Source organism: Vigna radiata, chromosome 1 (genome assembly GCF_000741045.1).
Source record: "Vigna radiata var. radiata cultivar VC1973A chromosome 1, Vradiata_ver6, whole genome shotgun sequence".
NCBI lineage: Eukaryota > Viridiplantae > Streptophyta > Magnoliopsida > Fabales > Fabaceae > Vigna > Vigna radiata.
Genome location: NC_028351.1, coordinates 279 through 15,394, shown reverse-complemented (window position 1 = coordinate 15,394; position 15,116 = coordinate 279). Strand labels below are relative to the sequence as shown.

Below are 15,116 nucleotides of genomic sequence, written 5' to 3'. Positions count from 1 at the left end.
AATTTGAATTTCTTCATTTTAACTCAAGTCCTGGTTCTGTGTACATTTCAATTTTATGGATTCTTTATTGTTTGTTCAAACTGGTTAGCAATTAGGATTTTCATTACAACTTATGTCTGTGTTTTTGTAAATCAGTAGAACATGTTAGGCATAGAAGTTAGGTTTTATTTCTGTAATTAGGTTTCTATTTTCTTTTCATTTCATTTTATATTTTTATAGATTTTATATTTTTAGTTTCTTTATTTTTAATAATACAATTTTTCTCCCTCACCTAATTTTGATAAATAAATAATTAGGGTATAATTCTACATTTCTAAACTAAAGATTGTCAAGTCTTTTCTCTATTTCAAAAAAATAATGCAAATATACCACCAACTACCACACAAGTATTTGGTCTAACACCACATCCTTACCTACCGAAGCCACCAACTGCAGCAGTAAGTGTCTGTAATAAAAAGTCAGAAGAAATATGGAAATTAACAGCGAATAAGATGCGACGGTAATTTATATAAGGGTTAAATGAAATTTTAGTATTTTGATGTAAAATTAAAAATAACTTTTTTTAAAAAAAAAAATTATATATTTTAATTTTTAAATTTTAAAAATAAGTTAATATAATTTTTTTTTTAATTTAATTACGTTAAAAAATTCAATATAATTAAAGGAAAATAATTATATTTCTTTATTTCCAAAATTTGATAATTAAAATATATGCAAATTTTATAGAAATGAATTTCAAATTTTCATAAAAAATTAAGAATTAAAAATATACTTAATTTTTTATATAATTTGGGTTCAAATGTGTTTTGAAATTTTAAAATTAAAATCTATAGGTTAAATTAATATATAAAACCCTCTAGTTTTGCCAATATTTATTTTCTTATTTGGATTTCATAGTGTTATAAACTGCAAGTGTTTGTATATTTGTAAAATTGAAAGTGCCAACTCAACAAGCTTTTTTCATAATTGAAAAGTTTGCCCTTTGTTTCACCTATTCTTTTAATAATTAGATATATTTTAAAATATATTATAAAAAGAATAGTAGAACATAAAATATAAAAATATAATAATTTAAGGAAAACAAATGTCATTTAACGCATTGATTTATAACTAAAAATTATTAAAAATTAATAAAGATAACAATTATGCACTCCAAATAAAATTTATATTGAAATATTATATCAACATTAAATTTTGTTCCTATCATTTTATATATTATCAATTATTTTAGTAGAGATTTTTTTTTAAGAACTTATAATTTAATAGTTATATGTTAATAGGATTTTTACAAATGTTAATTTTTCAGCTTTTAACTAGTTTTTCTTAAACTTTAACCCTAGATTAGTCAAGTAGCACAACATTTGTGGACAGGTAAAAGAGGATTGAAAGTGTTTTCTTTGATATAAAGAATAATACAAGGTAAGAATAAAAGGTAAGAGCTATGTTTTTATAAGTATGCTGGAATAAATTAAGGTCCTCTTGGAATAATTTAATAGCAGATTATTTAAATTTATCTAAGGTTATAAGTAGTGTGTATATTTATGTTTTTAAATTATTTTTATAAACTCTTCAAAATAACTTAATAAAAGACTCGCCTTCAAATTCTATGGAAGAAAAAAAAAAGTCATATTTTAAGTTATTATTTACTCTTGTAAAATTTAAATATTATTCTTAAACAAATCAATTTATAACTATTTTTATTGCTTGTAAATCTATTACTTTTGCATGTCTTCCCTTTTTTAATGATTTATTTTAATATAATTAGTACTCTGTTTTATGCACTGCGTGTATAAATGAATGGTGAATTTTTAAGATTGTATCATAGTAAAATATTATTTTATATATCTATACACACACAATTTTAACACATTTATTTATATTTGTACTATATGAGTCGGACGAGAAGGGAAGGTAAAATAAAAGTAATAATTGGATATAAAAGTCTCTTTATATTATATATATATATATATATATATATATATATATATATATATATATATTTTATTTTATTTTTTCTTTTATTGGAAATGACAATGACAGCAGAACCCATTTTGAATAAAAGGTTGAAAAAGAATATCTCCAAGTTTTTGAAAAAGAACATAAGCATAATAGCATTAGTTGTTGTACCCACTCACCCATAAACCATAAATGTGAAAAAATTTTGAAGGGTGAATAAAAGGGCCATTCTGCTTCAGAAGTCTTCGATATCTATTCAAATCCTGGCTGAAGTCACACTATGATTTGGCCCTGAAAATGAAGAGATAATATTTATTATTAATAATACAAATCAATTTGATCCAAGTTTACACAAAAATGATAATAATGGTTCCAAGTATAATAACAGTTAAAAATGAATCTAGCTAGCTAAAGAATGTCATTCATTATACCCTACTATAATAAAGTGAGATACAGAAGGATGAAGTACAAGATAATCGTGTCTTAGGAAAGGGACGAAAAATGTAAGACATTAATACAAGAGAGTTGATCACACGGCTCTTGAATGAAAAAATGTATCACTAATTTTAATATCTCTTTCTTTGAATCAGATTAAACCAACTAACCTTTCTATGTAGGAGTCATGCTCCGTACTAACAACTATGGCATCACCAGGTACAATGTGAAGCGGTACCTGGAGGTTATTGATCAGACAAAACAGACATTTAGTATTACCAGCAAGGAATAATGATTTAATTCCATTCTTCTACAATTTTCATGAAAGATAATTGAAAGGAAGGAAATTTTAGAACAATTCAGCATACTCGTTAGCTACATATCGATTTGATGACATTTCATCTTTTAATCTAATAAACGTTGAATTTAGGTGTTCAAAGTAAAATAGATAAAAATTTAAATGCATTTTTCATCCCCACAAATATACTAGATTTTTGCTTTTAATCCCTGAAAATATTTTTTATTGAAGAGGATTCTAGGGATTTTCTAGGCATTTAAATGCTTTTAATCCCTGATTTTTTATTAAAGACTAGGAATGTAGCCTCTAGGGAGAACAAAGAGAAGAGGATTCTGAATAATGCTTTTTCTTATCTTTTCATAGCTTCATTACACTGTAATATATAATGGAAAGTAACAGAATATGAAAAATTAACGGAATCATAATAAAATCTTCAATAACAAATCCACTATAGGATTGGCAATTCATTACTCAGGATCTATGCTATAGATTAAGGGACCATCGGTGCATAAAGTCATCCCATCCTGAATGTCTTCTGGTGCTACAGGTTTGGCCTTGTGCCTTCATCAATCCAAATTTTGAAATACAATCTATAATTGTCCAAAGACATAGTACTTTAAGTCTATTTAAATGGATTTTTCCCAAATCCAAATTCATATTTTTTTATTTTAAATCCCGTCCACTTAATTGGATTTGGATTGGGATCACTTTTTGGATTTTGAAAATCCAAAATATAGGTGTGTCTAACACACGATTTAACACATGATACGCCGTACTCATCTTTAATTGAGTCCCCTGGCTCCTAAACAACTCCCTCCAAAAACCACTCAAGAAGAGGGGATCCCGATCACTAACGATAGACTACGGAATGCCATGCAGCCTGACAACCTCCTTCATGAACAATTCCGCTCCCGTCCTAGCAGAGTAAGGGTGCTTAAGGGGTAGGAAATGCTCGTATTTGTTGAGGCGATCCACCACTACAAGAATAGCATCATGACCCTATGACTTGGGTAGTCTTACAATAAAATCCATGCTCAACTCCTCCGATATAGCGTTCGGAATAGGCAATGGTTGCAGCAGCCATCAATTCTTTCTCATACATGGATTTACTCAACATTCCTGCTGACAAGGCTTTACTGAAATAAGCAATCGATCTTCTACCTTGCATCAACACTGCCCCTACTCCATTCCCAGAGGCGTCGCACTCTATGTGAAAAGGCTGCTGAAAATCGGGTAACGAGAGCATTGGGGCTGTCGTTATTGCTTTCTTCAATTCTTGCAAAAGCTGCCTCCGCCCTTTCATTCCACACAAACTCTCCCTTCTTTAATAACTCAAGAGGTTTAGCAATTTTTCCATAGTCCCTTTTGAATTCCAGTAATAACCAGTCAACCCCAAAAAACCCTTCACCCCTTTTACGGTTTTTGGTGTACTCCACTCCAACACAACCTTCACTTTCTCAGAGTCCATCTCCACCCCTTTCCTTGATATCGTATGTCCTAGGTAATTAATCTAGGTCTGCCCAAATTCACACTTTTTTCTATCGGCTACCCATTTGTTCTGCTCCAAAGCTGACAGCACTCGCTTCACATGATCCAGATGTTTTTCCCACGTCTGACTGTAAACCAGTATATCGTCGAAGAATACCAAAACAAATCTTCTCAAATATGGCTGGAATAAACTGTTCATCGTACTCTGCAACGTGGTTGAGGCGTTTGTGAGGCCAAAAGGCATCACCATAAATTCATAGTGGCCCAGGTGAGTCTTGAATGCCGTTTTTTTTATATCGTTCTTCCCCGTGCGGATTTGGTGATAACCCGCCTTCAAATCGATCTTCGAAAAATAGCAGGCCCCTCGCAGCTCATCCAAAAGTTCCTCGATCACCGGTATTGAGAACTTGTCCGACACCGTAGCACAGTTCAATACTCTATAATCAACGCAAAACCTCCAACTCCTGTCCTTCTTCTTCACTAAGATGATCGGACTTAAGTAGGGACTATGGCTGAGTCGCGTATCACTCCAGATTTCAGCATCTCTGCAACTTGTTGCTCTATTTCCCCCTTTATGATGTGGGGGTACCTGTATGGCCTGACATTGATAGGGTCACTGCCCTCCTTCAATGGTATACGATGCACCGTTCCCCTGTCAGGAGGTAACCCACTGTTTCCGCAAACACCCCCTTGTATCGACCCAACAACGATTCCATCTCCCCTTGTTGCTCCTCCGTCAACCCTCAACAGTCTCTGTTGTACCCCTTCAATTCTACATTTCCAAGCTCCCATACCAACATCCAAGCCTCGAATTCTCCCATTTTTAACAAAGCTTTGGGTTCCACCACTTTTCTCTCCAGTGTCGGATCTCCTCTTATCAGTATCTTCTTCCCCTCTTGATGGTACACCATGATCAATTTTCCCCAGTCCAGAATCACCTCACCTAGCTTCTCCAGCCACTCCACTCCTAATATAACGTCCACACCCCCAAGTTCAAACAAGTGGAATCTCTCGACCACTGCCGTGTCGCCCAGCTCTATTTTCACCTCTTTACAGCAGCCACTAGTCCTCTTCTGATAACAATCCCCCAAACTTACCTTATAGGGTAAGGTTTCTGTTATTGTTAGGCCCAATTCCTCCACTAACCCCCATCGTATGAAGTTGTGGCTGGTGCCACTGTCGATGAGGAGCATCACTTCCCATCCTCCTATTCGCCCTCTCAATTTCATCATTTTGGGAGATGTCAGTCCATCGGCTAAACACGCTGATAACTCCATCTAGGTGTTATCCATTTCGGAGGTCATTTCGCTCCCCTACCCTTCTTCCTCTTAAGCTAATATCAATATCCTTAGTCCTGTCCCTGGCAACAGTGACCAGGGCTGAACGGTCCTTCGCACTGGAAACATCTCTCTTCCTCCCTTCTCTTGATGAATTCCGAATACGGCAAGTTCCTAACACCTCTCCCCTTCCATCGTCATTCGACCTTATCCCTCCGTTGGCCTGAGTCATTGGCCTAGGTCGTCTCGCTCTTCACTGACCCCATGCTTTCCACTGTCCCACCTCGGCCCTGAGACTCGCGATTGGGTTCGCTCCTGGAGACTATCTTCATCGATCCTCCCCAAGAACTCAAATTCTTGGTCGTCTGTCCTTCGCCCATTTTTGAGTGGGTGCACAATTTCTCGACGTCTCGCGCCACCTGCATTGCAGTCATAAGGTCATGGGGATCATGGGGCCTCACATTATCACTCACTTCCTCCTGAAGGCCCACCATGAAATATCCAAGAGCTGCTCCTCCAGTACCTTCGTCATTTGTCCCACAAGCACCTCAAAATCCTTAACGCAGTCGCTCACGACGCCCATTTGTTTAATGGCGGATAACCTCTCGTAAACGGTTCCTCTGCCTCCTTCTCCAAATCGGATCACCAGCGCTCTTTTCAAACCATCCCAAGAAAGGTTTTTGGATTTCTCCCTCAGAACCGGAGTACGCAGCGTACCCCTCCATACTAATGAATACCAACTGCAACTTCTCCTCTGCCACCCTCTGCACCTCAAAGAACTTCTCGGCCCTACTAATCTAAATCAATGGGTCGCCACCCTCGAACGCAGGTAATTCGACCCGTTTCCTCCAATTCGCCGATACTTATTGATTTCCTTCGCTCCCTCTTCCTCTCTCCCCACCGTGCCCGCCATCATTGCCATTCACCGATGATTGACTACCATCCTGGTCATTGCCATTTGGGTCGCGTTTGAGATCCCCCAGTACCTTCAAGATCGCCTGTACATCCTGGCGCATGGCTTCATAGTTCTGTCGTAAGGCTCCGATCTCGTGTCACAGGTACACTGTGTCAGCCTTTGTCTCACAATTGTCCCTCTAACGCCACTACTCTTCCCTCCATCACACGTGCTCGTCACTCCTCCAATTGGGAATCCGGCAGGTCGAACCAATTGATAGATTTTCGATAAAGAAACCTAATCAAGAACTCACTACACCTCACGAAACAGGCAAGCAAAGAAAGGAAAAAGAATCTGAATGTGTATTATTCACAAGAAATCGTCTGTACACCACAGTCAAAAAGGGCTTAACCCCTTTCCCCAGGACTATGCGTGTTAACAAATCAACCGTCCAAAAGTCCCCTCTCTACTAAACCCCTCACTATTTATACAATCCTTAATTCCCGCCCTTCCTACATGTTAAACCAATTAGGACAATAACTATGTATTTTTCTTCCTTCTCTCGTAAACTATCCATTCCCTCTTATTCCTATCCCAAAAAAATTGATCTTCTATTCATAATGATATAAATCTAATACAATAAAAAGATGAAAGATCAAAAGACTGCACTAAACTCATAGGTACAGAACTAGGTACAACTCATAAGTAGAGTTGGAGTGGTTCCCAACATACTACTTCCTACCTAGATTTTAATACTTATTCTAACCGTCTTCAAACTAGAGCATATAAATTAATTGTACCAAGATTAAAACAAATAAATTCAATCCAAGGTCCCTTTCAAAGACATGGGCAGCACATTTGTTAGTTGGTCATTTGATTTAACAACTTCGGTACATATTTCCTTCAACAACTTTCATCGAATGAGACAATAGGTGTGAGAACCTTGACTTAGAATAAGGTTCATGCAATGACCATAAAAAAATNCTAAAATATTGCTTGTAACTACTACGTTAGATAGTAATTATACTTTCAAAGGTAGAAGCGAATGGTGATTAACATTTTACCAATTATTTACACCATTAAATAAGTCATACAAAAATAAAGAATAATTTGACTTACTTCAACTGCAAGGCCATTGTCCAGTACCACCTTTTTACTCCTTAAATTAAGAAGAATAAGAAGAAATTAGTACATGACTTTCAAATTTATAGGCCAAAGAATTTAAATTTCAGAGAAGTCTAGATTTTCCATCCAAGAGGTTGATTTTCCTCATTGATATGTATATAAATTCATATGAGTAGTATGCAAATATTGACTGATACAGATACAAAAAAAATAAAAAACAAATAAACAACAATAATCAGCACCCTCTCGTGACAGCAAGTATAAAGTTATACTTATTGTCATTCAGATGGAGCAAGAAAGCAAACAATTTGGGGACTAGTCCAAGACAAACTTTTGGATGCTTAAAACTCCCTCAAAGGGNAAGACTACTATTTGGAAAAATTACTTCACAAGCCAAAGCAAATGGAAGTTCTTACACAACTAAAGCTTTATAATAGTGGGAAGCTTCTTACTTTACAAAGCACCTAAAATTTACTTCAAATTAACCTTTACAGGCAACCTCTTGNCCTTAAACTTGCTTTCGATTTGGGATAGGATACAGATTATATTCTTATATTTCTTTGGACTTCTGACNGTGGATGCTTCAAGGGAGTTACCATTCTCAATAATCACAAATTGTGTTTTCCTTTGTTTTTATAAAACTATAAGCTTTAGAGGACACCTTATTACAATTTCCACTTTCCAACCATCATAATAATTTCCTTCTCTTGTTCCCTATTTTAGGTATTTCCCTTCACTTATCACAATTTCATTTCCATCAAAAGAAATTTGCAATTGGGAATTGAAGAACAATAAAATCTAAGAGTTAAAATGGGTTAAACTGATAGAGACTAGGGTATTATGGGTGTCTGGCACAAACAAGAGATTGTNACTAGGAGATAGTTCGAAATTCTAAAAAAATCTAGCTAGTGGTGTTTTAGAGCACACAAATAACACCTCAAAGACTAGAAATTTAAACAACAAATTCAAGTGAGANGGAAAAAGTGATCAAGAAGGAAGTATGGATAGTAAGACAAACTGAAAAAAAAATTGGTATACAAAATTGGAGAAAATTGCAAACAAGAAGACTATAAAGAAAACTCTTTAAGAACAACAATGAATAATGACACATACCTTGTAGTGGCTGAAATNACTTCCTTGACAATGCATGTTACACGTTTTGGTACTGATGCGGATAAAGGTTTGTCACCATAAAATTGTACTTTAACTTTCATTTCATCTGCCAACCGANCAACAAAGTGATAATTAATAGTAATAGAGAGCTAGATTGACTATAAGTGTANAGAATAAACTTGTCGGTAAATGCAGAGCCACTAATAGGCATTTAACAGAAGTGTACAGCAGAAGAACAAAAGGGAAAGGCATTGACACAGGCCAAGAGGGTTAAGGTTTTGGACCTGGAAATGAAGGCCTGAGACAAAAANTGTATGAGAAAAGGAGTCGGGTAGAGGAGAGAGTGGGGGGAAAATAGAAAGGGCAGGAGGTATGCGAGGAGTAAAGAAAGGTGATTCAACAACTGATTGAGAAGAGTAGACTTAAANGAGAACGNATGGAACGGTAGTGCATATTCTAGAATTACTGTTAGTTGGGTAGCTTTATGATGAATTAGGGAACTTTTGCTGCAGGTAGGTGATTATCTATACATTTTTCATATCTTTCATATAAATACAGCAGTGAACAAGGGGTGAAACAAGAATAAAACTAATGATAGTGATCTAGCATGATTGAAGTACTGGAACAAACNTTAAATGCCATGCAGNGATACTTAGTTGTTACAAAGCTATAGAAAGCGCACACTGAACACTAACATCAACAACTGATTATGAGGAAGTTGACAATTGGTAGCACAAGTTTTGGGAAAACACTTGAGAGACAATCATCACNCAAATTCATTACAAAGCAATTGAACAATGAATTTGATTAGAAAAACCAAACAAAAAAATGTAATTGCCAATAATCCATANAAATGATAAAATAAAAAAATAATTGACACATTTGTAAGTTACTGAAAAAAGCATGTTATCTTAGCATCCTTTCGAGCATGATATGAGCACTAAGCACAATTGACAAGTTAAAAATGTNCCATATTAATTGATCGAAAAAGAGCAGATATCAAGGGTTGAGGAGTGTTAGCTTTTATCCACCTCGTAGATACAAACAGTCCTTGTTGAACAAGTCCTTTGAAACTTCCACTTGATCCAGTGAGTCAGGGCTGATNACANATACAAAGAGAAACAAATTAATAATTAAGCTTACTAAGAATTTATAGCCCCCGAAAGCTTAGAATGATATACTAACAGCAAATTAGAACGAACGCTGTAAAAACTCACTCCATCAAAACTACAGTNCCATCATGATCCATGCACATAAACATGAAAGTCTTCTCCTGAACGTAGACCCCTGAAATATTAATGATTTGTAAGTGCAGGAAAGGATTACAAGCCCATTATCTCAAGGCTTGATGTACCCTACCGGACACTGATNGNAAAAGGCAGATATTGCTGAACATCTTTCCATTTAAATTAAAAGAATGGAAATGTACACAGCCTTCAGATAGGTTATTGGAAGAACAAACACACACTGCTTGTCCTCATCAAAATCTAGATTTATTCTGCATATGCTGAGCTTTATCTCTGATTTGGTTACACTTGAAAAGAGAATGAATTTTATTATTATCATTTATGTCTATTACATTCACCTTACACCTATTTGTAGCAATCTAATCTTCAAAAAAAGAAAAATAAGGAAGCAATATACTGAAAAATAAACTAAAAGATTCTATAGATATTTTCTCATATTTTCTCTAATTAAGAAGATTTTCCTCTGATTACGACACTCTCCCTCAAAGTTGACTCTCCCTCAAGTTGATAAATGAATATCAATCATTCCTAACTTGCCTACAAGATCTTGAAATCTATCCTGGGGAGCCCTTATGTAAAAATATCTATTATCAAAAGTTATGTCGGAACATGAGCTGTAATCACAGTCTCTGTCTAGATTATCTTTGATGAAATGTCTATCAATCTCAATGGGTTTGGTCATGTCATGTTGTACTGGATTATGGGCAATGCTCATGGCAGACTTATTGTCACATTATAGTTGCATAGGGTTGTCCACCTTGACTTTAAGGTCATCCAAAATGATTTTCATCCTTAGTCCTTCACATATTCCTTGAGAAGAGCTCGGAATTCAGTTTCTGCATAAGAACAAGATACTCTATCTCCTAGAAACACACAATACCGAAAAATAGATTTTTTGTCAGTAATAGAACCTACATAGTCCACATCAGTATATATTTTAATAGTCAATGTGTCTTCCCTTTTTAATAATAGCCCCTTTTCCTCGACTTGACTTCAAGAATTGAAGAATTTTGTCAAATGCTTGCATGTGTCTTTTTCTTGGATCATGCATAAATTGACTCACTACAATAACTGCATAAGCGTTGTTTGGTCTTGTATGTGATAGATAAATCAATTTTCCTACCAATCACTGATGTTGCTAGGGGGAGCTATATGAGTGTTGATCCCAATCCCTGATGTGTTTGTTTTTTATGATGATAACACATTGATAATAACAACACATGGATGTTGTCATGACACAACATAAATATGTATTATTGATTGATACATATGTGGATATGTACATGCTTATTGTGATTAATACGTATGTAGACATACGGTTGATTCTCCATACTATTCATCATATGTTTTTTATCTTTGTAAGCATCCTGTATGTTTCTGTGTGATGAAAACCACAAGCACTGACCTAATCGATTACAATGTTGTTATAATCAATTAAGTTCCTCAGAAAACTTATGTTTAAATTGTGACAAAACAACAAGTTTTGAATTGATTAAAACTCATGTCTTTGCATACATCATTTTCAAATGTGTTGTGATGAGTTTCGAAAAAAAAAGTTTTCAAAATTTGTTTAAGTGCTAAGCTTAATCGATTAACATTTTATGTAATCAATTAAGTTTGTTATCTTTTGAAAACTGATTTCATGCTAGTCATAACTGTATTAACTGTCATATTTTTAAATATGTTTGACTAACATTAATTGTGCATTCAATTTGACTGGTGTTAGTTAAATCTCTGTTACATACTGATTTTAATGTAATCGATTACATTACTAACATAATCGATTATTCTGCGTCTGCATGATGAATTCTATAAATTGACGCATTACATGCAATTGTAACAACTTTTAATCATTTGTACATTTAAAAATCTGATATCTTATATATAAGGGAGTTTTTACAGGTTTCTTATTATATGCTCCAAGAATCAAGAAGTGAAGAACTTGAAAAAACTTGAAGGATTCTTTTAGGAGATTTTAGAGACCGTGACTAACTGATCTTATCCGCACTATTGAGGTGTATCTACATTGATTAGAAAAGGATTTTGGAATCGTTGATTGTGTTGTTTTCCTGTTTGTGCATGACAGGAAGAAGAGTGAGGAGCCCTTGGACTTTTAAAGGTGTTTCTCAAAGGGGTTCTACAGCAAGAACATGTGGTTCTGTGTGTGCATGTGTTTTCTTTCTTATATTTGATTATGAGTGGGGAAGGTGTTTACATTTGAGAGAGCTTTGTAAAACCTTTGGAAAGATCCTTCAATCTAAGGTTGATTGGAAAGGAAACTACATGTAGGCATTGAAGCTGAACCAATATAAATATGTTGTTTGTATCTCTTTCATTCTCTCTTTACATTTCATTGCATTATAAATTTTACTTACAACGCAAGAAAGTTTTAAAAATCATTCTAACTTTTGAAAAATATTTGAAATGTCTGCGTTTTATAAATCACCAATTCACCCCCTCTTGGTGTTGAGATAACAATTGATATTAGGCCTTCTCTACAAGAACACTTTCTTTCTTTACTTCCAATTCTGTGATTCTATTCTATTAGAATTGTTGAAGTTCTACATCCCAACTTTCCGTTCTTGGAGTAAGCAAACTCTATTCCAATAAAATATTTGACTTTACCTAGATCTTTCATTTCAAATTGGGCTACCAAATTTTCTTTTAACACTAATTTTTTTGTTTCATTATCTCTTGCAATAATCATATCATTCATATAGACAAGCAACAGAGTGCTTTATGAATAAGTATGATCTCCTTGGCTTTGTTTGTATCCTAAGGAAAGCATTGTTTTTGTAAATCTTCCAAACCATGCTCTAGGAAATTGCTTAAGACCATACAATGCTTTCTTTAAGAAGCATAACTTGCTTCTTTCATTTTTTATTTCAAAACCTCATGATATCTCCATGTACACTTCCTCTTCTAGATTTCCATGAAGAAAGAAATTCTTCACATCCAACTGGCATAAGTTTTAATTAAAATGAGCAGCCAAAGCATAAACAACTCGAACCATATTCCCCTTTGCCACTACGACAAACGTCTCCTCATAGTCAATCCCATAAGTACCATTATTAGATTTAATTCTTGATATTTTTTCCAAATTGATTTTGGACAAGACAAAAAAAATTAACAGAAGTTTGAAAAACCTCTAATTTATTTTTCGTAAGGTATGTCTACGTGACACGAGTACAATCGTTAATAAAGGTAACGAAACCATTTCACTTCAGAAATAAATTCTATGACAAGAGTCCAAACATAAGAGTGAATAAATGAAATGGAGAAGTACTCTTTTTTTATTCTAATAAGATAAGAAGCACGATTGTGATTTGACAACTGACAAATATCACAACTAAAAAACTCAACAAACTCCTTGGTAAGCAAATGGGAAAATAAGGACTTCATAAAATTGAATGAAGGATGCTGAAACATTTTATGATGTAGCAATATTTAGAAATTTGCCCACATCTCAAATGTAGCTTGTTGACTCATGATTTTTCTTTTGCTTTGGTCATCATACTAAAAGATACAACCCACTTTGCTCCTTAGCAGTTAAAATCGTCTTTCTCGTGGCAAGATCATGAAAAATACAATAAGCTAACAAAAATGTTACTAAACAATTTAAATCCTTTTAGTTTTGTCCAGAGATAAGACTATTGATTAATTGTGGAACATATAAAACATCCTTTAATATAATAGATGATTCGAAAATTATATTCCCAGAGCCGTGTATAGGTATATCATGGCCATTCACAACGATAATAAGTTGTTCTCTATTTCTTTTACCATGAGTTGAAAGACACACGGAAAGGTATCATATGATCAGTTTTTCCTGAATCAAGAATCCAAATACCTTAAGACACAAGACCAACAATCATGAGATAAATCTTACCTTTCATGGACAAAGCACATGATCCAGAAGACTTACTCATTGACTCAACCATTGCTTTCAAGTGCTCGAGTTCCTCCTTATAAGCTTCATATCAAGATTTGGTGGTAATGACGTACTCGATTGATTGGTGGCTATTCTGATGTAGTATGATTTACCCATCTTTGAGTAGACCCTTTGTTGTTTCCCATGCGCTTGAGAACATTATTTCTTCATGGAATTTGAAGCACGTTACCTTGGTATGTCCAGATCTTCTACAATATGAACAATAGTCTCAACAATTACATTTTCCAAACGACTTTCCTTCAGCATTTGTTCACTTGTGGACTCCCTTTTCNATTNTNATGGTAGAGCCTNTGTTGGAGTTTCCCCATCAAGCATAATAGCTATCTTAGTTTTCTCCCCTCTTATCATAAAAAATACNTTTNATAGGAATGGTAATTTTTCTCTTCTTAAGATTTGTACCTGGATTGGGTCATATTCATGATTCAGGTGATGGAGAAATTTAAAGATTCTTCCTCTTTCCACAACTTCAACATGTGCAACAACATCTGTTTTACACATCTTTATTGTTTGGCATTGATTTAGTCAATCCAAAGTCCATTCAGGATTTCGTGATACTCTAATACGGAAAGGGAGACCTGCTTCGTATTAAGTATCCTACTCTCAATGTCATAACATGCAACAAAATCCTTTTTTAGGATTTAGGATTTTAGGGTTTAGGATTTATCTCAGGAATCATGGAATGTCACATCCAAGTCATAATTAGTGAATCTTCATTGTCCCAAATTGGAAACTTTGTGACGTCTGGTCCTAGCCCTCGTCCATCTATGTGATCTAGTCTTGAACGTACCTTGAGAATCCTTCAGATGTCCTGGCTTCATTGTAAGAAATACCGACCATCCAACCGATAGGAACCCACCACATTTGCAAGACCATTAGGACCCAAAGGAATAATTTTTACCTCCGACATCCCTTGGAAATCAATCAAGTGTCTCCAGTGATCCTATTTGAGATGACGACGACGTGTGGGCTACTTCGGGAAAAAGGAGCAGAATTCAAAACTCAGATCTACTCAAATTTGGTCCAAATGGGATGTCACTTACTCGTGGAACGAACTCAAGAGGCTTTGGCGACCCTTTTTGCGATGGTGGAGACGAGTGGGTCTCGCTAGAACTAGGCTCGTGGGCTACATGCATCGACAAAACCGTGGTGCCGACGCGTGGCGACGTGTTTCCTACAACGATTTCCACCATTCTGTTCGTTGTAGTTGGGCACACCTTTTTTCCCTATCAATGACATCGATGGCTACAGCGATAGCCATAGTGGCAGGACAGCAATGGCAATGGCTACTATTGCAATGGAAACGGGAGTTATGATACCAACTTCAAAAGAG

General features: G+C 35.0%; 1 protein-coding gene across 1 annotated transcript; it reads right to left on the bottom strand.

Annotated features, from left to right (window-relative positions):
* Nucleotides 1–2,110: 2,110 nt before the first annotated feature.
* Nucleotides 2,111–9,954, bottom strand: LOC106780119 (elongation factor P-like). Its single transcript, XM_022780991.1, has 6 exons — nucleotides 9,805–9,954; nucleotides 9,619–9,686; nucleotides 8,588–8,693; nucleotides 7,469–7,508; nucleotides 2,562–2,629; nucleotides 2,111–2,247 (listed from the first exon to the last, which is right to left on the bottom strand). The coding sequence occupies exons 1-6, from the start codon at nucleotides 9,846–9,848 to the stop codon at nucleotides 2,235–2,237; spliced, it is 339 nt and encodes a 112-aa protein (XP_022636712.1). The 5' UTR covers nucleotides 9,849–9,954; the 3' UTR covers nucleotides 2,111–2,234.
* Nucleotides 9,955–15,116: the final 5,162 nt, after the last annotated feature.